Source organism: Pezoporus flaviventris, unplaced genomic scaffold (assembly GCF_033815535.1).
Source record: "Pezoporus flaviventris isolate CSIRO_AGI_PZ_B2104156 unplaced genomic scaffold, CSIRO_AGI_Pfla_v1 ptg000004l, whole genome shotgun sequence".
NCBI classification, from domain to species: Eukaryota; Metazoa; Chordata; class Aves; order Psittaciformes; family Psittacidae; genus Pezoporus; species Pezoporus flaviventris.
Genome location: NW_026892552.1, coordinates 2,059,295 through 2,082,422, shown reverse-complemented (window position 1 = coordinate 2,082,422; position 23,128 = coordinate 2,059,295). Strand labels below are relative to the sequence as shown.

Genomic DNA, 23,128 nt, shown 5'->3' with positions numbered 1-23,128 from the left:
AGGAGGGGATGGTGACTGGGGGGCACGCTTCCTTCAGGCCACGCTTCCCTGTGGCTAGGAGACTTCCCTCTGCAACTGCTCCAACAGGAGCTGACCATATGGGCATATGAGCCCTGCAGCTCACTGAGCACTTGAGCTGCTCCCCTGCTCCTGACTCAGGGGACGTGGGCAGCTAGGACACAAGAGATGCAGCCCCCCACACTCCATGGGCACCCTCTGCCATACCAGCACGGCCAGACCAATGCACAGGGAGAGCCTCCAGCAGCTGGAGGTTGAAAAGGTGATGAGGGCCTTTGGGGACAGCAAGTGAAGGACATGCTGCCCTCAGGACACCCTTCCCTCCTCACACAGAGACCTTCTGAGGTGAGTGTCTGGCTGGCCCCTCGCACAAAGCAGCCGCTGTGCACAGACAGCAGGAGGCTCATAAAGAAGTCCTTATGCACCCGTGGCTGCACTGCCACCAGCTCTGGTTGCCAGCGCCCAGGATTGGCACCGCTGCTTTGCTGCAGGAGAGGCTTGCAGGGCTGGCCTGTGCCAGCTGAGGACTGAGCCTGGATGCAGAGTAGAGAACTCCAAGGATAAATATTTATTCCTGCACAAGGTGTCCCAGCCAAACTGGGCACCACAAAGGTGGTTTTGCACAGGTTTCCTGTAACCATCAAACCTTCAGGTACAAGACAACTTGGCTAATCGCAGTCACTCACATTACAGGTACTAATCACAGTACAACTTTGCAAAGAAGTGATAGTTTTCCAGCAATCCTGCTGCTTTCTTGTTGATCCAGATGTCCCTGGAGTTTTGCTGGGGTTACAGTGATGCCAGATGATGCTGGGAGGGTTTTGAAGCTGTGTCAGAGTGGTTGGGATGCTGGTATTTTATTGGCTGACCTAGGGTACCCTTTATCCTTCAAGGATCACTTCCATGAAGCAAAGTCCTTATTTCCAGTGCCGGGCTGTGCTTTCATCTGTTTTACTTAAGCATGAACAATAACAGAGTCTTCAGGAAAATTCCACTACTCTGTTACATTGCACTGTATAATTTGAATATATGTATTAACTACAAAGACTGGTTGATATAATAGTTAGGAAAGGGAATTTCCCTAACAGCTTCCAGGGAGTGGGATGGCTGGCTCCAACTCACAGCCAGCTGCCAGTCCTTCCACTGCCTGCTCCCAGAGCCTCCCAGACCCGGGCACCTTCAAAGTCACAAAATCCCAGACTGATTTGTGTTGGAAGGGACCTCAAATCTCATCCAGTTCCAGTCCCCTGCCACGGACAGGGACACCTTCCACTAGACCAGGTTGCCCCAAGCCCCTGTGTCCAACCTGGCCTTGAACACTGCCAGGGATGGGGCAGCCACAGCCTCTCTGGGCACCCTGTGTCAGCGCCTCACTACCATCACATGGAAGAACTTCTGCCTAAGATCTCATCTCAGTCTCCCCTCTGTCAGGTTAAAGCCATTCCCCCTTGTCCTGTCCCTACAGGCCCTTGTCCAAAGCCCCTCTCCAGGTTTCTTGTATCCCCTTCAGGCACTGGAGCTGCTCTAAGGCCTCCCCTAAAAGAGCCTTCTTTTCTCCAGGCTGAACCAGCCCAGCTCTCTCAGCCTGCCTCCAGAGCAGAGCTGCTCCAGCCCTCACAGCATCTCTGTGGCCTCCTCTGGACTTGTTCCAACAGCTCCACCCGCAAAATCTTGAGTGTTTTCATAAAAACACAGCCAGCATCACCCGCAACACTTCACAGCTGGCTCTGGGGGGAAATAGAGGCACCCTCTGCTCCTCCCAAGGGGTCCCTCAGGCCTTCCTAATTCCCAGAAGGCTTCACCACCTCCCTCAGGGGTGAAAGGTTGGGATGGAGGCATGGTGCAGGTTTTTTCAAATTCAAATTTACCCAGTGGGAAAGCCCTTTCGCATGTAAATCCCCTGACTACCCCCCAAGCAACGCATCTCTCCACAGAAGGCTGGAGCGTGCAGTGGCCAGGTATACCTCGGATGTGGTGGCCAGGTCTACTCTGGGTGGGGGTCCCTCGCTGCGCCCGCAGGCCCCCGGTCTCAGAGCCTGCGGGCCCAGCGAGGAATCCACAACCAGGTTTCTAGGGTGACAGCTCTCGCTTCTCCCGGCCCCAATCCTTGGAGCAGTCCGATCGCGCCACAAGATTTTTGTCCCCTTCGCTCTTCCGTAGCCCATTCGTTTCCACAGTGACGGGCGCAGAGGTTTAAGCCGGTAGCTGCCGGGCTGGCTTCAGCCGGGGGCTCCACTGCCCGCCTTGGGCATGAGGCGGGTACGGGGCCGCTGTCAAACGCCTCTGCGGGGAGAAGGTGAGGAGAGGGCGGTGGCGGAGCAGCGTGAGGGTTCATTGGGACCTTCCTGGAGCGGCTGCCCGGGCACGGCCTGACCGGTTTTCAAGCTCTCTTCCGCTGCCGGTGGCTGAACATAGGAAGGCTCGAACCTGATAACTCCCGGGTGATTTATAGCGAAATAGTTAACTTGTATAGTTACCAACTGTGTTACCTGTACTGAGGGTGACTCTGTGTGCTGTTTCTCTGCTCGGTCTTTTTCATAGCTGGGTAGAACCGTGTCACTGCATAGGGCTGCCCACTGGGAAGGGGAAATGCTGTATTCTGAAGTCTCCTCACACGTAGGTTTGCTTTTCATCAGTTTTGGTGGATAATCAATGCACCAGCCACAAGAAAAGTCACTGACAGACAAGAGGAACTTTGCTTCTGAAAGGGGACGGCAGTGTTACATGCAGCTTGTTTTCTTCTGGAGAGTCTCTTGGCAGAGACACGGCTGTGGGATGGTTGCAGCCTTAGGGATGGTTCATGCAGAAGATGGTTTATGCTCACTTTAGTGTAAACAAAATCCTGTCAAATTGTACCCAAATTCTTGGCATTAAATGTTAAAACCACCTGGTGTTATAAACCGGCAAAATCTTGCAGCAAAACAGGGATTCCAGGCTCAGTGTGGGCCTGGAATGAAGAAATCTTCTTTCTAGGAAGGAGAATTTCTTCAAATAACCTGACTGGGTTTTGTAACAGGTAGATCAAAGTGATGTACAAGCAAGTTTTGAGCAACCTGATGAGAAAAATATCAGCTGATTAGTAATTATTTCTCATAATTGATGAACCAGTTGCTGTGTAACAATTTAAACTATAAATGCAGGCAGATATTGCTAATTTCTTCAATGGCTGAAGTTAGGGATTTGTTTGCTAGCCTGCTTGTTGATAAGACTGTGCTGATGTGTATAAATTACTTTCTTTTTGTCTTGCATTCAACTGTAACAGTTATCTTTCTCCTTCCCAGTAGCTGGTGCACTGCTGTGTTTGAGCTTTAGTCCAAGAACAATGCTGGTAACACACCATGTTTTAGTTGTTGCTCAGTAGCAATTACCCTGCTCAAGGACTTTTCAGTCTCATGATCTGCCAGGAAAGAGGGGCACAGGAAGTCCGGAAGAAGCAGAGACAGGACATCTCACCCAAACTAGCCAAAGGGGTATTCATTCCGTACCATAGCATGTCATGCCCACTATGTAAACTGGAAGGGACCAATCAGTGCTCCAGTTGGGCTGGGTATCAGTCAGTGGGTGGTGAGCAATTGCATTGTGCATCACATGTGTTTATCGTTTGTTTGTTTGTTTTTTTCCCTTTTTACTTTTATATTTTCTCCCCTTGTTATTTCCCTCATCATTATTATTAGTAGTAGTTTTGTATTATACTTTAGTTATTGGGCTGTTCTTGTCTTAACCTGTAGGGTTTACATTCTTTCTGTTCTCCTCCCCATCCTGCCCAGGGTGTGAGTGAGCAGCTGCTGGTGCTGAGTTACTGGCAGGGCTTAAACCACAACACTTTTGTATTCTTGCCCACTACTCTACCAGTTGACCCCCAAAGACATTTCCAGCCCTTTGATTAGCAGTGATGCAGGATCATTGATGTACCAAGATCAGAGTAATTCTGCTCTTTCACTACGTTGGCATGCTTGCTGTCTTCCAGCCCTTTGGAAAGAAAAGGAGCTTCCTTTTCTCTCAGCAAGCTTGTATGCGAATTAGTCGGACTAACTGAAGTTGCTTACCCTTGTTAGATGTTAATTTAGTATCCTCTCTAGCTACTGAAGAACAGTAAGTGTGGTGCAGAGGTACTTCATGTCAGCTCAGGCTTAGCAGAGCTTCTTGGTGCTAGTTTTGCAGTGCTACCCCTGACCTGCTGCCTGTATTGTACTCCATAGCATGTGCTGCACCCATGAAGCAGAGCAGCCCAACTCTCTGTTGATAAAAGCTCATCCTGGCTCTGTGGCAAGTGAAAAGCAGTGACTAATAATCCAACACAGACTGAAAAAAAAAAGGAGAAGCCGCTTCTGAGCTTGTAACTGTTATGCAAACAGGAATCACAAACACCATGAGTTTTCCAGTATACGTTTTTTAACTCATCTTTGCAGTTAAATCTTGCTTTCTCCTGCCAGAAATCCAGACATTGTAGGCAGCTGAATAATCAAGCTGCTTCCTGCGTGGATGTCCTGCACACATAACTTTCTGTTCTGTTCCTCTAGAAACGGTATGCTTTATACTTGTGTTGTGGAGTAACCCCTGCTTCTTCTCCCCTTTTAGTCATGAGATTATCCACTTTCTAGTCTTGCCACTTCCTTTGTTGCTGACAAAGGAGTCTCTGTTTTCTTGGATACTGTCTAGGGCGACATTGTGGTTCCACACCACGTGCTCCCATGGGGCCACCTGCTCTCACTATCTTCTTCGCACCAGCTGGAAGGAAAATGTGGCCTGAGACAGCTGAAAATATTTGTTCTGCTGTCATACCTAACAGCGTTCTGACATGGTCTCCAAATCACAGCGTATTGTGCTCCATCTCCAGACTGCCACCAGAATACCTTCTTTGCTCTTTTTACTCAGTTTAGGTCTAGATCCATTCAAAGACTGGCAAAACCTGTAGGTTACAATCGATCACAAATCCCCTGTGCAGAGAGAAGTCTCACCTCAGATGTGTTGTCATTTGAGTCTCTCCAGCTTTCTCTCCACCTTGAAGCATCTCCCCAGGACTGGGGCTCAGTCACAGTATTTTTGAATCACATATTTTTTTGTCTTCCGTTTTTGATTTCTGTAGATGAATATCTGCAATAAACCTCCTAATAAGACAGCTCCAGAGAATTTGGGTGAAGCTGTTCCTGAGGTGCAGGTCCAACGTGCTCGGAGGAATGGCTGGAGCTGGCCTCTGCACATATTCCAGATTACTGGATGGTTGCTGTGCCTCTTCTTTGCGCTGGTTGGCTTTGGAATCCTGGTTCCTCTCCTGCCCCGCCACTGGCTGCCTGCTGGCTATATCGTATCCTTTGGTCAAGAGGAGGACACGGACTGTAATAAACTGTCAGTTGTTAGGTAGCATAGCAAGCGTAGGAGAAAGCAGCTGAGCCAGAGCCTTTTTCTGAATTATAACCATAATCTTGATCTTCTGTTTATAAAAAGTTATTTTAAGATCCTCTCTGCCCTTAAACTTTAGGTAGGTCACTGATGTCCCGCTCTTCTTCATCACTGTGTTAAGGTTCCTATCTTTGGCTCCAAGGCTCTTCTAGTGTCTGCTTCTACCTGTGTGTCTCCTTTGCTTTATATTATTTTTCTATGAGTGTGATGCAGGGTTTGAGGGAATTTCTACTAAGAAATCCCCTCCTGAAACATCCTTGCTACTGTGGGCAGTCACACCTCCCTGTGCTGACAGCATGAGGCTAGAAAGGCAGCTTTGTATATTTGTAATTATATGGCATGGTTGCTTGTGATGGCTGGCAGTTGATCTTCTCCCTGTCTTCTGTAGAAAATGTGTGAGTGACAGACAAGGTGATGTAGTGGGAACCTCAGAGGAGAGGTCTGTCTGTCTTGAGCAGCAGTGGCGTACATGTCTAACTGCCCCCTAAATGTGTGCAGTATCAGAAGATGATACTGTGAAGGCATCTTATTGTTCCCAGCAAAGCCTCCCTCAGCTCAGCCCAATGTATTTTCCACCTCCTCTCTTCAACCCACCTCTCTTAGAGATGCATGTGCTTGCTGATCCCACAGCTGGGATTGGAGAGGGACTGGAGAGGGGCTATGCTGTGAGCAACTCCAGTGCTCCCAGTGCCACCCTGTACTGCTGCCTACGTGCAGAGAGGGAATGTCCTCAAGGCCAGGCCTTGAGGCTCTTTGTATGGCTCCCTGTGGATTAGAGGCTCCTCATGGATTAGATTGCCTGGGGAGTGGTAGACTGGAGAGTGTAGCCCGAGATTTCAATTTAGTGCTTAAATTGTGAGCAAATGTTTGCTTTTGACATCTTCCTGGTGAAAATAAAACTAAGTGGTTCAGTGTCACTTAGTGCTTTCTTAGCAGAACCAGCTAACCAAAATACGTTACAGAGAGAATGGTGGGAAAAGTTCTGAAGAGATGGGATATGTACTTCGTTTATGCTCTGATTTATGTATGTCCATGGAACCTTTGATATGTTTGGGATACTTTTGCTTACCATCGTTTTAGTTACACCTGTGTGATTCTGACATTACTATCATTAACTCTCAATCGTCTTATGTCTACTTATCTTACCCAAATTCTTGGTATTATCACAGTTCAAACCTTGTGAATTTGTCTACCAAATATCTTCATAACTCAATCTAAAGTCACTTCAATTCAACAGAGTAACGTGTCCCAAACTTTTAGCACCAGTTAATAAAGTACTAATGTCTCTTTTGTGTCTAAGGCAAATCTCTTCCCACTCTGCTACATCAGTCATGAAAGCTCCAGGCTGCTAGACCTCTCAAGGACCTTTTTTACCTTGATCCACTGCTCTATTTCTGTAGGCCTTAGTAAAGCTCAGCTCACCCCTAGTTTGAGGCACCCCTGCCCATAGTAGGGGCGTTGAAAATAAATGATCTTAAGGTCCTTTCCAATCCAAACCAGTGTGGCATTCTATGTGCACTTAAGTGTGTAACCAGAAGGTTAATTTTTGTACACACGCTCATTTAATTGCAGTATATTGAGAAGCAAACTCTTAAGCAGGGTGGTGGTACGCCGGGCACACAGGGTGGCTGTTCTGTGTGTGTATATTCTTACATATTTGTATATTGTTTCCAAGTATCAGCAGTTATTTTAGATATCTGATCCAAAGTGCTGCTCTAGCTGGCTACATTTGGAAATACGAATCCAAGCAGGTAGTATTTCAAGGATCAGTGACAAATCCTGGATCCAGTCTATCTGTAAATTGTGTAGGAGCCTACTTAAGGGGGTGATCCCCTTCCTTAGGATTCTGACTAAGGAAAAAGGATCCATACTAGTTCCTTGATGAGACTTTTCTCTTTCTTTCCTGGAAGTTTGGTCTCGTGAAGGTGCCTGTGCATGGCCTTAACTGGCTGTTCCTTTCCAAAGAGTCTGTATGGGCTAAAGAAACGTGGATCTATGTCAACAGTCTGCACGTGGGGTCAGATTCTGGTAAGTAAAGGTACTTTTTAAAAACTCCTTTACTTTAAAAAGGAGTTTTACTGTAAAACTTTAAAAAGGAAGGATATTTCTGTGAGGCAAAGTAATATGTAATAAGGAGGGTTGTTCCTGCAGTTTTAGTTATCTTTTTCCAGTGAATGTTTATTCCAGCGCAAACATCTCTGTAAGTAAAGCTCAGATTAATGTACTGCAACCAGTTATGTAGTAATTTCTAATTTCAAGCCATATATTTCTCACCTGTGTGGGCTTTGTGTATTGAGGATAAAAATAGATGCATTAACTCACTCATATAATCCTTAACTGTTACCTTCAGTGTCCAGGAGTGTGTTTTATCTACCATTTAGTTGTTCATCTTACTGCAGTCTCCATTGATCCTGCGGATGCAAATGTACGAGCAAAAAACTATATGGGGCCTCTGGCCACCTTCAATCGTAATCAGCATGCACATGTCATTGAAAACCATCATTGCCATGTCTGTGATGTAAATGTGTAAGTACCTTCTCTTTTCCTTTTTTCTTCTACTACTCTGTCTTTCTCACCATTACACCTCACTGTTAGTCTTTAATGTTACACTGTAAGATTGAAATTGAGCCTCTGCAGCTCTATAGTGCATGTTAAACTTAATCCCATGGCAGGTTTTGGTTTGTTGGGAGGGTGCCTGGTGTCAGATGTGTGCCTGGTTCTGTGTTGTATCTAGTTGCTCAAGTGTTGTGTTGTGAGGGCTGTATTGGTCTGTGTTATCTGGGTGTTGGTGTTCAACCTAATGACATGTAACCTGTGTGTGTGTGTGCTTGTATCTTATATGAGGAGGAAATGCTCAGGAGGCAGACATTAAGATCAAGCTTCGTAGAACAGCAAAAGGGTTTCACATAAGAAATCAGTGATCTCCAGCTTAGAAATCATCCCCTGCATTGAAAGTCAAAACTTGCAGTGTTTGGGATTGTGGTCCAGTGATGGCTGATATGTTTGGGTGTTAAAGTACTCCTGATGTCGTAGGTTTTCTCACTATTACCAGGATCGTTACTGCTGTATCCCCTTGTATTTATGTCACTGGTAAGTCATCGTCATGAGCTAGTGCTGCCATGCTAATGCTAGCCCTTCTTTGGCAGGAGTGCCAAGTCAAAGCACTGTGGAACTTGCAACAAGTGTGTGTGTGGCTTTGATCACCATTGCAAATGGCTCAACAACTGTGTGGGAGAGAGGAATTACTGGTAAGAGCCTGGCACTGGGACAGGAGCACGATGCTGCATCAATAATGTCACCCCTCCTCTTCCCAAGATTCTCTTGCATGTCAGTCCTGTCTGGACTCAGCCACACAGAACCACTTTTCTTTCAGAAATGAATAAAATCAGTCATGAGAAAATGAAATGGCAAATGCAAATGTGATTATGACATTCAGATCACCAGGGATAAAACTCCTACACTTAGAATTGTTGTAACCGAATATATACGAGTGAAAACAGAGGACATAATCTTATTTGGTAACAGGAAAAGCTTATGGGATGTCAACTGAGTTTCCTTCATTCTTCTGAGAGCCGGATTTGGCATAGAACCATGTTACCATCTCTGAAACAACCTGCATCCAGTTTCCATTCTTTTGCTAAAGACGTGACAATTGACAGGAGTTACAGCAGCATATAGGCAGCTCTAATCTGTGCCAGATTTAAAATAAAGAATACGGAGGCTATCACTGGTTATTGTTTCTGAGTTTACTTTCCTGCCCTAAAACCACATGGAAAGCAGAGTTATTATGGCTGTGTGCCACATTACGCTGCCTTCAAATTTTGTGCAGGGAGGTCTTTGTTGTAAATACACATGACTTGTTTGTAACCATGGTTGCTCTAAAGGGTCACAGTTTAGTTTCTTAGGGTAATAAACCATAAGCAAGACTGTTAACCAGGATCTATCATAAGTGCAAGAAAGTGTCAGAGCAATTTGGGATAGCTGTCTATATCCCCCTCTTTATTAGATGCTGGGAGTTTGAAATTGTATGTGTGATGTTATTGAGGCCACTCAGAGTTCTCACTTTCTTGGCAGGCTCTTTTTGAATAGTGTGCTGTCTGCCATCCTGGGCCTTGGGCTTCTGCTGCTCATCGCTTGCTACGTCTTTGCAGAATTCTTCATTGACCCCACGGTGCTTCGCTCCGACCATCACTTTTATGGTACTAGCAGTTCTTCAAACTGTGAATCAGCCAGCACACCTCAATATGGCATTGGATTCTGTGGGCTCTCCTTCTGAAGAGGAACTCCATTCCTTATTTCTTCAATTTTGTATTTAGAATCATAGAATAGTTTAGGTTGGAAAGGACCTTAATATCATCCAGTTCCAACCCCTTGCCACAGGCAGGGACACCTTTCCTTAGACCAGGTTGCTCCAAGCCCCATCCAGCCTGGCCTTGAACACTGCCAGGGATGAAGCAGCCACAGCTTCCTTGGGCACCCTGTTCCAGTGCCTCAATACTCTCACAGTAAAGAATTTCTTCCTTATATCTAACCTAAATCTCCCCTGTTTCAGTTTGAACCCATTATCCCTTGTCCTATCACTGCAGTCCCTGATGTAGAGTCCCTCTTTGGCATCCTTGTAGGCCCCTTTCAGATACTGAAAGGCTGCTATGAGGTCTCCATGCTGAGCAGCCATGAACTCCAGGCTGAACAGCTGCAGTGTTCTCAGCCTGTCTTCATATGGGAGGTGCTCCTGATCATCCTCATGGCCCTCCTCTGGACTTGCTCCAACAGCTCCATGTCCTTATGTTGAGGACACCAGAACTGTACGTAGTGCTCCAGGTGGGGTCTCACGAGAGCAGAGTACCTTTGTGAAGATCTTTGCTTACAGAGCTAACTGCTGTTCCTAAAGGCCTTGCAGATACAAGATCTCTGAGGCCTCCAGTGCCTAATGGGTCTGCAGCTACTTTTGAGTTAACAATATTTCTAGCTGTAAAGTTTAGCTAGGGGTTTGTAATACCTGGGCAATCTATTTTGTTTTACAGCTCTGAAGAACCAAACGGATCGCTGGTTTGTGTTTCTTCCTGCAGCTCCAGTTGAGACTCAGGCACCTGCCATTTTGATCACAACTGGGATTTTTATTCTTCTAAGCCTAATGACTGTGGTCCTGCTAGGTCACCTCCTGATCTTTCATATCTATCTCAGTAGGTATTATGTTCCTGTCATCTGCATCCCAATTTCATTTTCACTTAGCTGCTTCTCATTCTGAATTCACTGTGTGTTCACCCATCTTGCAAATATACACATTCTGTGCAAGATCGCCACTGAAAAGGTAGAAAATTTGGGTTTAACATGATCCTTCTGATTTTCTCCCAATACCTGGTTGGCTTCGCAGTATTCATGTAATATGGGGCTTGTGTTTGGCTTCTGACTTCAGGTGTCTGAGCACCTTACCTGGAACTGAAAGCATAGGGGGAAATAATAGAGAGGCCAGGTTGGATGAATTGTTTAATTCCAGCTCAGTGCTGGTGCTGGCAGATTCAGATTGGCTCCGCATATGGGCTCTTGTGAGTCTCTTCACTGTGCTCCCCAGCACTTCTGTTGTGTGAGAGCTGCTCTCTCCATTAACCTAGAGAAATGTGGACAGTTGAGCTAAATTCCTAATAGAAAGTCTGATGTTCATGTTAAGTCCCCTTTATGGAAGTTGTACCGTATTGACACAAAAGAGTTGTGGAATTCAGAGGAAGAGTTTTTCAGAAAGGCTCCTCATTAGATCTCCTAGTTGTTGCTCTGTCAAGAAGGGATATTTATGTTTATCTGCACAGGAGCATCAAACCCCTTTTTTTCAGCTATGGTCTAAAATGAAGCCAAAGCTATTTGGCTGCCTGATTTAAGTCAAAATGAGAAAAGATCTTAGGCTTGCAGTAGTCAGTGGTGCCAAAACTAGGGAAGAAGGGATGTGGTGGAAGAGAAAGGAGGACAGCCATTACAGAGCATCCTTGGCTGAATTTTGGTTTGTCAGTTAACAGCAATGATGATGCCAACACAAACAAGGTTAGCACAAAGCAGTGCAGCTCCAGAAACATGGCATTTGATGGGTGAGTGTTTGTCAGCTGGCGTTAACAATACCCTCAATGAGTTCATTGGCCATTGTTTTTCTTTTAGAGCCAATTTCAGCTTAACTTAAATTTGGTCATGCTGCAATTTTGTTTTCTTGGTGGAATTGGAAGTTGACTTTGCTGGGTTAATAGCAATGCCTGGAGATTTCAAATGTTGATCTAGCACTGTAGAAAAACTAAAAGCATAACGAAGCTGGGGTCACTGCAGGAAGGTTTTGAATGGAAAAGAAAGGATTATTCAGTTTCGTACCAAGCAGTATTTATCCTGTCTTCGTGTACGATTTCCACAAGAGGGTGCTCCCTCCTTGGAGTAAAGACATTCCAGCGTCAGACAGAAATATGCTTGTGTTACATTGGTTCTTCTCAGGGTTTGGGGAATATTTTTGTTGCTCTTGTCTTGACCTTTTTTTTTTTTTTTCCCCAGAATATATTTTAAACCAAATTAGCTTTCATTTCTGGCTCAATTTTAAATCTCTGACTTACATGGAAACGGAATTTAATTGTTGTTTAGGTTTGTTGACATTTTATGACACTAAAACCTGCTACCCTATTGAAATAGGTTCCAGCTGTGCAGAAGTACAGTTTGTAAGTCCTTGCTTAAAAGGGGAGATGTTACCCTACTAAGCCTATATTGTGTGTAACATATGAGCATGCATTGCACTTACAATAGGAATTCAGGGAGACAGACAGAGTATGTCTGATTTGCTCCTGTAGTTTCAGTGATCTCATCTGAATGCTTTAAGTTAGACAGTGTTGGAATGAACTGTGTAACCTCTTTAAAGACTTCAAATACAGTTTACCAATTAAAATGTAATTACTGTTCATGAGTATTTCTTCATAAACCTTGAAAAAAAAAATACAGAAAAAAACTGGCACCCCTGTGAGTGGTATTGCCTTTTATCTTCACATAAAAACCTGGCTTAAGTTAGGTATGACTGTGAATATTTTAGAACCTGGTTCTGTTACAAGCCCAGTGAAGTTTTCCAAGTTTCCATCCTGATTTTAATTACTCACTGCTGTCACTCGAAAGGAAGGAAGTTATTCTCAAAATAGTAGGTCCATGTATTCAAAATCACCAGTCTTAATTGTGACTCAGTTCTAGAGGTGTTCAGTGAAGTAAGGCACTCCAGAAGTTTGGAGGGAAGATATTTTTTTGTCTTCAGTACTGAGAGTCCAATAGTAAGCAGAATACAAATTAAAAAATAACAGGGAATATAGGAAAGAAAAGGATATGGGGTTCTTCACAGGCCATGTTTTAAGCTAAAAGAGGGGAGATTCAGACTGGATGTGAGGAAGAAATTTTGAACGAGAGTGGTGAGACACTGGTCCTGGTTGCCTAGAGAGGTTGTGGATGCTCCGTCCCTGGAGGCAGTGAAGACCAGGCTGGATGTGGTTTTGGGCAGCCTGGTCTAGTGGAAAATGTCCCTGCTTATTGCAGGGGATTGGACTACATGAGCTTTGAAGATCCCTCCCAACCCAAACTGTTTTAAGATTCTATGATTATTGCACAGGATATGCTGCATTGTTATCTGGCTAGACAAATATGGTATTTTTAACTAATTAGCTTGATTAAAATATTATAAAAGTTACACTGTTAAATATTCAGAAACCAATGAACCCTGAATTAAAAGTGGTTTATAGCCCTTTGCTTATGAAGCAGTATTCTTAAACTTACCATGTCTTGGCAGTGTGCACTTGCAGTCCAGAGCCCCCTGTGTGCTGGCTGCATCCCCAGATGAGGAGGGGACTCTGCCCCTTTACTGTGCTCTGGGGGGCCCCCTCTGCAGTCCTGTGTCCTGCTCTGGAGCAACACCACAAGAGGGATGTGGAGCTGTTGGAGCGAGTTCAGAGGACGCCATGGAGATGCTGTGAGGGCTGGAGTAGCTCTGCTCTGGAGCCAGGCTGAGAGAGCTGGGCTGATTCAGCTGGAGAAGAGAAGGCTCCTTAAGGGGAGACCTTAGAGCAGCTCCAGTGCCTAAAGGGGATACAAGAAACCTGGAGAGGGGGGAATGGCTTTAACCTGACAGAGGGGAGACTGAGATGAGATCTTAGGAAGAAGTTCTTTCCTGTGGGGGTGGTGAGGCCCTGGCACAGGTTGCCCAGAGACACTGTGGCTGCCCCATCCCTTGCAGCGTTTTCTCTTTTCCCTATGAACTAGTCCTCTGTTTGGGTCATGGTTTTGAGAGATCAGATATCAGATGCAAGTGTCTTCGTGCAGAGGAAGGATTTTAGCCTGGCTGTTTCACATTGTAGGCATCTGCTGTAACTGCTATGCTTCTGTAAAAAGGAAGAATGACTTCCAGGCTGTGCACTAAAAGTCTTCAGCATCCATTTCTGTGTTTTGGGCTCTAAAAATACTTACCATAACAGGGTCATTGCAGGAGGGATGTCTGAGTTTTGGATCCTTGTAACATTTTGGGTCTTGTGAGGAAACCAAGCTGCTCAGAAGTGTCATATGCTTTTGGTCATTCATGGAGGCAGGTTGGGAGGGTGGATCTTAAGAACTCATAAACTCTTGATACATCTGTTTGGCATGTGGCAACCTGTGCATTTGATGCTCACTGGATTGGACATCAAGAGTCTCAGCCTCCTCTACAGGACATGCTAACCTGCTGAATTTCTTTTCTCCATTTAGCATCACATACCTTCTAACCTCTCACTGAGCTTTCTGTACAATACAGTTGTTACCCTTACTGGGTTATGGATAACAGGTTTCCTCTGAAATGAGCTGAACAAATTGCTACAGTATAGGAGGCTGTGCCATGTATATGAGACTTCAGAAGAATAGTAGGACTGTGAGAAAGCACTGTGATGATGACAGTAAAAGATGTATAGTGCAAAGGTACTTCTGGCTTATAGTATCAGTCGTTTCATGTTTATAGTTACTATTTGATTGTGTATTTTTTCAGACTGTTGGTGTAAGTGTCATCAGGGAGTGGCTTTTCCTGTGCTGACAGCTCTTTCTTTCCTCCCAGTGCGGAACAAACTGACTACGTATGAGTACATCCTGCAGCACCGTTTCCGGCAAGATGTGGAAGAGGTAGAAAATCAACAGGAGTCTGATTCCTACCAGATGAGATCCAGTCAGGTACTTGTTGTAGTTTCAGTCATTTCTCAAAACCAGCCTCACTTGTCCACAGTGTAAAGTTTGCTTCACATTTGTGAGCTCCAAACTTTAGTGGCAGTTGCTAGAGATGAGACTTTAGAGGTCCTTTGGTGGAGCTGGGTAGGATATGGGAAAGTGTAAGGCCTGTAACTCGGTGAATGCTTTAGGCATAAGCAAGTACTGCTTTCAAAGGAATCAATCCCACCCACTCTCTTCCTCCACGACTTGTTTTGGGTCCTGTACTATCTGTTCTCTTCCGCCAGCACAGCTGTTCGGTGCAGTCATGCAGTGAACAGGGTGGGGGAACTCATCTGGGTAAGAATAAACTTTATATAAAAGATAGTTGAGCTCATGTTTAGCTGGCCCAGCTTCCTCCCACTCTGTTCACCAAGCAGTCACAGAAATGCCTGTGTCAGCACAAACAAGGATGACTGAAGAGTGGAAAGAGTCCTGGCCCTGGAAAGGACAGCACCATCTGTTTGGGTGGCAGTGCACATCTTGCTGGCCTTTGTGGGCAGAATCACAGGTCATCACTGAAAGTGAGACAGGCTCCAAGCCTGGAGAAAGAGAGGCTAATCATCAAGCAGATAATAATACCAATGGCTTAACCACCTTGAAAAAGAAAAGGACACCAGTTGTGGTCAGAAATGAGCCAGATACCTGCTCTTCTTTGATTTTAGTCTACATAGTGATAAGGGTCCTTGTGACTACCCTGCTGTTGATCTGTAGCCCTGTTAAGAACTCTACAAGCTCTTTAATATTCTTGCACTGTGCAGAGGCATATGCCACTAGCAACTGCGAGGTTAAGTGTAATTTTTTTGCTGCAAAGGCAGCTTTATCTCTGGAGTTACTCAAAATGTGATAGGACAGATTCTATACTGTCTTTAACATAGGGCTGGACTAGAAACTTCCAGAAATTCTTCCTAGTCTAAATTATTCTGCAATTCTGCAAAACTTTTAGTTTTATGCAAGTAAGCTACCAGTTTTATACAACCAGTTTTATGTTTAATAAGAAATTTATTAAATCAAAGCTTCACCCAAGTATTCTGGGTAGAGATATTGGGATCTCTCTGAACTCATTCGTAGGTTTTCCCTATCAAAGTAAAGTGGAAAGTGATCTAATTCCCTTTCACATAATATGGAGATCCCAGATTTTCATATATATCTTTTTTACTGTCTTGGAGAAAGTGAACTTTCAGTTTAAATATAACAACAAAATGTTATGTTTCCATAACAACAAAAATATGTGGCATTTTATCTCACAGATTTTTGCTTACTATGAAAATTAAAACAGTAGTAAAGCATTAACTCTAATGATTTCCAAGTTACTGAATTTTGATTGATACGGAAATTATATTTGAAAAGGGGCAGACTCTTTGTGCACCTCTGGGATGTAGTCATTCAGTGACGTTCTCCTGTCTGTGCTGACGCTTATCCAGATATGTTTGAATATGGTTAACTTGAAGCAGCAAGCCTGGAAGAAGCAGGGTAAAAAGCTGTTCTGTATTTCAGGACTGCAGTTAGTACCTAGAGGAACAAGAAAGACTGGATGATGCCCAGTAACATTGTGAAGAAAAATGTTAACCCACCAGATTTTCCCTGTTTCTTACATAGCAACCTGAGATAAACACAACCAAATAGATTGGAGTAGGAGTACACCAAGTGACTTGCCTTTTATAAGCTGTGTTGACTGCAGCCTTTTTTAGCTTGAACACAGACAAGCTTTGTAATTCATCCGAGATGTTGCAAACATAAAATAGAAATTATCCTCTTCCTACTTTTAGTCTTGGCTTTTCATTCATTTTAGGGAGTAAGAAGAAATGTGCATGTCCCCTTTAATCCTTGGGTTTGAGCTTTATTCAAGCTTGGGTGTTGCTTTTGGCTTCAGTTTTCCGTTTCTCTGTTTGTGTTTTAAGGCTTCAGCTGTGTTCAGATTAAACTATTCTTGTTCAGGTTAGAGGATTCTTACTTGCTTGTAGAATCCTTTTCAGAACATTCACAAGGTAAAAGCCCTAGATTTGCACACTTAAGTGATTCAGGTGTCACAAAAAATGCAAACGAGTCAGACATACACGGCCTTTGCCTCTACTACTGTACCCAAAGCAGCAAGCGCAAGTAACATGTTTTTCTGTAGGCAGTTGCATAGCAGTCTAAAGAAATAGAAACTAAACCAAAACACTGCTTTAATGCATAGCTGCATTCATGCCAGGCAGCTGGCTTTCACAGTGATTTCTTTTCACATTCCTAAAGCTCAAATGTGGTATCTTTTCACATTCCTAAAGCTTTGAACTTGCTTTGGGCACTGCTTCAGGTTCGAGAGGTTTCATTTTAAATAATGCACATGGATTTTACTCAGCTTCCCCCACATTGTCAGTATGGTTTCTCTCTTCCAGTGTGTGGTTAAGGTGAACCTTGTCTTCACCCTCAGCCTCAACACTTGCCACAGACTTTCTCTGGTTTTCTTTATCTGGGTCAAGAACCATTTTTTCCTGATCAGTTCTGCTTCTCCTCCAGCCAGATAACACTTGCTGCCCCTGAAGTGCTTGGTAAGAGCAACTGCAGCAGGCAAGGAGACTGAATTCATCCTGAAACTGTAAGCATGAAACTTGGGTGGACACAGCTTTGATTCGGCCTCTAGAGGAGGTCTGAGCGTGACCAGGATTTGCAAGGTGTCAATGAACCTGGGGGTCTGTCAACTGAGCAATCTGTTTTCAGCAAGGCTAAGAGCCGAATCCTAACAACTGAACTGCAAAGGGTGGTTTCATCTTCCTGTTGCAGCTGAAGGATGCTGGCTGTCCTGTTAAGGACTGTGGGAGCAGAGGGAGGCTGGAACTCTGTGCTGCAGCTGTAGGTTTTGTCTCCCTGAGGGAACATTGTATTTTCTACTGATCAAGTTTTCTTCCATTTGCTTCTCCTAGTCGGCTCTAATGGTTTACTGTCTTTCATGTGGCTGCTTTGGTTATACATAATTTATGGAAGGCTGAAATGAACAAAATGGATTTAAAAAGCTCTTTCATTCCCTGCTTGGAAAAAAGTTGTTCATGTTATTCTCAAGATGTATAATTTATTAATCTCCTTTGAAATGCCAGTCCTGCAGGCCTGTTTGTATGCTGTGGACATAGAGTCATAGAATCATAAAATCCTAGACTGGCTTGGGAGGGAAGGGACCTTGAAGCTCATCCAGTTCCAACCCACTGCCATGGGCAGGGACACCTTCCTCTAGACCAGGTTGCTTCAAGCTTCACCCAACTTGGCCTTGAACACTGCCAGGGATGGGACAGCCACAGCTTCTCTGGGCAACCTGTGCCAGGGCCTCACCACAGGGAAGAACTTCTTCCCAAGATTTCATCTCTATCTCCTCTCTGTCAGGTTAAAGCCATTTCCCCTTGTCCTGTCCGTACAGGCCCTTGTCCAGTTATTAACCTGGAACTTGCATAAACCCTACCTTTCATAGACCCAAGTAGCAAAATTCTCAAATCAGAAAGTTCTGTTGTTTGGGACTGCTAAATCAAATTCTGCAAATTCTTCTCCACAGCTTTTGTTTTCTTTACAAGACCAAAGAAAGTCAGAGCATGATGCAAAATGCAACAACTCTGAAGTCTTTCCATTTCGGCAACTCTCTTATCTAACAATTACAAGAATACTGAGACTTCAGACATCGATGCCAAGATGTTAAAAAGCAACTAGTAATTTTGGAAATTTCTCTTCTGGCAGGTAGAGCAGTCTGGCCAGAGCGCACCAAACCCATGTGCTGCTTGGCACTGGCTGGTTGTGGATACTGAGAAGGAGTACGGGGGCTGTAGTTCCCAGTACCTTCTCCCAGCGCTTGACAATATATTGTTAGGGGCTTCTGGAGCACAGAGCTCTGAACAGATTTGTATTTTCTGGTTTGTTACAGAAGCTTTTCTCGTTTCTTCTTGAATCCAGGTAACACTCAGCACCTGCAGCATTCTATGCCAGTGAGGGTGACAGCTTATTTCCATGCTGTGTCAAAAACAATCTTTCTTCTGTTTCTTTTGAAACGGCTACCTGATTTTTCCCATTTGACTTCTCATCTGACACCAAATATGCAGCTCCATTAATTCTTTTCTAGTTCAGAGATCATTGCTTTCTATGTAAAATTTACACTTTATACCTAGCAGTGTTGTTCCGTGTGTACCATTGTATCACTCCATAATTCAATGCGGCAAGAATCTTCTGCAGCTCTTTGTGGTTGGCTTTCGCTTTTATTGCCTTACAGAAGGGAGTGTCATCACCAGACTCCATCTCCTGTCTATTGTTTATGGATCTTTTGAAGTGCAGAGGTCCCGGGTCTCTCAGGAACCCATCTGTGGGACATCCAACTTGGACTTCATTTTCTCAAGTTCGCTGATCAGGCTGTCCAGACAAATAGGTCCTCCTAAGCTTGTTTAAGCTTTTTTTGAAGCTAATGCCTATCACATTTCAAATCCCTCCATCTTTACCACCTAAAATTTGTCTTAAAATGTATGTGTGCCTTTATAGTCACTGCACACTACAGTGTTTAAGAGGATTAAGGAAGATTAGCAATGTCTAATTATTTGAGTTTAATTGCTAATTATTTGGGTTTAAGAGCATCTGAAAAGTAGTGTTGAGGTTCTTCTGAGTGTGGTTCATCCTTTTTGACACCAGGGCTTCATACCCTGCATCACTTAGTGCTCTGACCATTTTAACTGTGTCCTTTTGAGGCAGAACTGAGAGCCCTGTTCTGTAATGGAGGCACTTGCGTTTATGAGGCTTATTCATAGCATAAGCTATGCTGCTATGACTGGCTTGGGAAGGATGGGACTTTAAAGCTTATCTAGTTCCAACCCCCTGCCACAGGCAGGGACACCTTCCACTAGATCAGGTTGCTCCAAGCCCCATCCAGCCTGGCCCTGAACACTGCCAGGGATGGGGCAGCCACAGCTTCTCTGGGCAACCTGTGCCAGGGCCTCAGCACCTGCACAGGGAAGAACTTCTTGAGATCCCATATGAATCTCTCCTCTGTCAGGTTAAAGCCATTCCCCCTTGCCCTGTCCCTGCAGGCCCTTGTGAAGTCCCTCTCCTTTGCTGAATTTTCTTATACATTTATGAAAGTACACAGTTTTAAAGTTCACGATGTTGTTACTTTGAAATCAAGCAAATGAGCAATGTATCACACTTTTTAAAATCCAGCAGTTATTAGCCGTACAAGTTTCACACAAAACCCAGAAAATTGTTTTTTCCTCTGTGTTGCATGCTTTCATTTTCCTCACCTCATTTTGAATTGAGAAGAAGTTTTTTGCATTCACTGCTTAGCTTCTATGACTGTATAACTTAAAGCCTCTTAAGTGATTTTTTGAATCTGGTCCCAGGAAATGATTAAGCTGGTCTCCGTAAATTTGATTTAGTTTTGAGCCACATGAAATACTGGCTGGACTAAATGAATGAATCAGAGAGCTCTGATTGTCTCGCTGTTGGTTCTCCATCTTCTTAAGCAGCAGATTCCTGTTGTGCTAGCTGTAAGAGGAGAATGTGTCTGGCATGCAACTGTGGAAAGAGGAAGACATCTCTGTAGTGGAAATCCCTCTTCTCCTCTTGGTGTCCATATTGTTCTGAAAATGTTACTTCTTTTTTTTTGTCTTTCTTTTAGGAAGCAGACATTTTTTCAGGTAACCCTGGTTATACAGACCCTGGTATTCAAGTAAGGAAATTCTCAACAGTAACTTCAGGAATAGGGTAAGTAAAGTTATAGATAAGAATCTCCCAGCAGTATGGATGGTGAATGGGAATTTGTATCAAAGTCATTGATGGACCCTAAGACAAAAGTACTTAGGAGGCTAGAGAACACCAGTGTTTTAATGAAGGCATAATGAAATATTTGAGGCTCAGGAGGGTACATACCTGCAGGAGTACTTGCCTGCCCTCTCCTGGGATAATATCCTTCCTGTAACACTTTTTTAAGCTGTTTTATATTGAAATTTCTTTAAAGCTGTCTGATTTGTCCTATAATTCATATATTGAGCTCATTATAGTTATGCGACTTCATGTTGTCAAGAGATGAATCACAATAGCAAAGCCTATAACATAGGCAAGCACTCCTGAGAAAACAGCATCCTTGCCTCTTAATTAATCCTTGCCTATTAACTCATGTTCCTCGGGAAAGGAGAGGAAGCCCTTCTTATTTTGCACAGTTGTGCAAGGAAAGTTACCCTGCAGTTTTGTTGGAATGCTGTGCAAGACAGGGGGTGCTTTGTACAGGCTGATGTGTAAGTGCAAGCAAAGTGGGTATCAGTCATGTCTAAAGGAATCCTCTTGTACATCTGCTGTGTGTTTTAGCTTTTCAAAGCTCTATGCCTACGGAGATGAAGCTGACCCTGAGCAGAGCTCCTCTCCTGGCCTCCACTTTGCAGTCTCTTCTCAGGTAAGCAGAAGACTTGCTGTGTGCCATAACCTCTGCTGCTGACACTTGACCAGTGTGCATGGTTGCACCCTCCCTCTGGTGCAAAGTGGGGCTACCTTGTTTGTACACATGCTCTTCCTGTCCTCGGCATGTACCTGTGCCCTACATCACTGCATCCAGGTGGTGCTCTCCAGTCTCAGCTCACACGTGGGATGAGATATATTCTGCAGTTCTGTCATAATCTCACAGCTCATCTGTAAAAGTAATACAATGTCTTGCTGCTCCAGTGCAGTGACTTTGACGTAACAAGCTGCGCACATTTCTGTAGAGCAAAATCCATTGGTTTATATGTTCAAATATGGGTGTTAAAGCACCTGACTAGGGAAGGATGGAGTGTGTGTAGATATGAATTGTATGAATCAGCTGTCCAAAGTCAACTTTTCTGTGCCCTTGATATTCATGTATCTACATACAGATGCTCTCTGCCCTTCCTCAGATGGCAGGTGGTGATGCTCTCCCCCTTTCCTCCAAGGTTATTAATCAAAGTCTTGTCATCTAGATGATAAGAAGAATTCTGTTTTCAGCTATAGTTGAATTCTGGATAAGAGCTGTCTCTCTCGGGATGTCCTGTCTTAGGTGACTGTTGGTCCCCTCTTCTACTTTAGCTCTCCAGATGAATTTGTCCAAAAATGTCTTGTACGTCCTCCAGCTATATGAGACAATGACTTAAAAGTACCTGCACACAGAGAATCACTGTATACAGATAATGTGTGTGTGTGTTCATTAAATACCTGTTCTTCATCATTGCTTTATAGTAACTCAAACTATCAAATACTCTTGGTCTTTGGTCATACCTAGTGCTCATTATTAAAAATAGGAGGAATTAAAAAGAGGTAGCAATTATAAAACCTGTCTGATTACTTTGGGCTTTCATTCTCTTGGGCTACTTGCTTTCACAGCGACAGAAAGAAAGAAGAAAGTGGACACATGAAGCTTCTTCCTCAGCAGTGGTCAGCATATCTAAAACACACAGTAGTCCTTGGCCCTCTTTCTCAGATTCCCAGTCAGGTGAGATGCACCAGTCATCTTCTGTTCTTCTGGACTGGATTTCTTGTTACTGGCACAGAGAAATAAAGTGTGTCATGAAAACCCAGCACTGGCAGGAGGTTAACTTGCCTAAGAAGGGAAAATGAGTGCTTCTGACTGCTTGGAGATACTCTGAAATGATCAGACTTGGGTACACTCCTGAGTGAGTGTAAATTTTGTACATTTTCATATGTAATTTTTCATAAATATATATATGACTGTCTTTGATTTTAGTGGATCATTTGTGTCAGAGTTCTTGGCCTTGTTGATGTCTGTGTGCGGCTGAGGGATCTTTCTCTCTTTCTCTCTCCTTAAGCTTTTTTCTCTCTTTCTTATCATCTGCAGAGTTCTCAACCATACCTGATGCCACCACATCTCCCCATGGCCTTCGCCTCTTAGTGCCATCTTTTCCTCTGCAAGCTGCTGTGCCCCCTAGCAGCAGTAGCCTCATCCAGGCAGCAGGACCCCCAGCTGACTATCACTTGGAGTCTGCCGAGTCCATGGATGAGACTCCTGTGCTTCAGACTTACCTTGGGAGCATGGCCCTTCATAGGCCTCCTAGAAATAACTCGAGCAACTCTCAACAGCATCGCTTGTCCGCAGACGATCCCAGGGGTGACAGGAAGAAGAGGCTATCTTCTGCTCATAAGGTAAAAAGGAAAAGCTGCCAGCAAGACAGACACATGGAACAAAACCTGGAACTTCTTGCTAAGGTTCCTGCTGTGTTTGTAAGTAAGAGCAGTGGAGAACTTCATGTCTCTCAGCCCCAGCTCCAGTGAGAGCACCACAGTCACGCCACAGAAAATGCACCAACCAGCAGCACATGTGGGCAGACACGATCCATGCTTTAAGGACATAAGGACAAACACCACAGTGGCCTAATGACCAGCTTTCTAAAGCCATAACTTTTGGGGATAAGGCAAGAGGTTCCCTTTCTATTTTTATGTTGCTGATAAAGGTCTTGCCTCCAGTGTCTTTTTCCTTGGAGGCAGCAGCGTTGCTTTACCTGATGCTGTCCATCTGCCAGCAGAACTAGCT

General features: G+C 44.3%; 1 protein-coding gene across 3 annotated transcripts; it reads left to right on the top strand.

Moving 5' to 3' along the window:
- The first annotated feature begins 2,216 nt into the window (after window positions 1-2,216).
- Window positions 2,217-23,060, top strand: ZDHHC1 (zinc finger DHHC-type containing 1). Of its 3 annotated transcripts, none has more exons than XM_061445475.1 (11): window positions 2,217-2,314; window positions 7,329-7,446; window positions 7,818-7,944; window positions 8,565-8,666; window positions 9,493-9,617; window positions 10,443-10,601; window positions 14,492-14,604; window positions 20,255-20,340; window positions 20,941-21,025; window positions 21,964-22,072; window positions 22,436-23,060. In XM_061445475.1, the coding sequence occupies exons 3-11, from the start codon at window positions 7,862-7,864 to the stop codon at window positions 22,867-22,869; spliced, it is 1,296 nt and encodes a 431-aa protein (XP_061301459.1). In that variant the 5' UTR covers window positions 2,217-2,314; window positions 7,329-7,446; window positions 7,818-7,861; the 3' UTR covers window positions 22,870-23,060. The 3 variants fall into 3 exon arrangements, with proteins under 3 accessions (XP_061301459.1, XP_061301457.1, XP_061301458.1); XM_061445473.1 differs by lacking the exon at window positions 7,329-7,446 and adding an exon at window positions 5,105-5,323 and having other exon boundaries at window positions 7,769-7,944; XM_061445474.1 differs by lacking the exons at window positions 7,329-7,446; window positions 10,443-10,601 and adding an exon at window positions 5,105-5,323 and having other exon boundaries at window positions 7,769-7,944.
- The last annotated feature ends 68 nt before the right edge of the window (window positions 23,061-23,128 follow it).

Excerpts from the sequence above, each read along its gene's own strand:
- ZDHHC1 (XM_061445473.1), top strand. The coding sequence starts at position 5,105 with ATGAATATCTGCAATAAACCTCCTAATAAGACAGCTCCAGAGAATTTG. Across the intron at positions 14,605-20,254 it reads ACCAGATGAGATCCAGTCAG|GAAGCAGACATTTTTTCAGG; the intron begins GTACTTGTTGTA and ends TCTTTCTTTTAG. Across the intron at positions 21,026-21,963 it reads ACTTTGCAGTCTCTTCTCAG|CGACAGAAAGAAAGAAGAAA; the intron begins GTAAGCAGAAGA and ends TTGCTTTCACAG.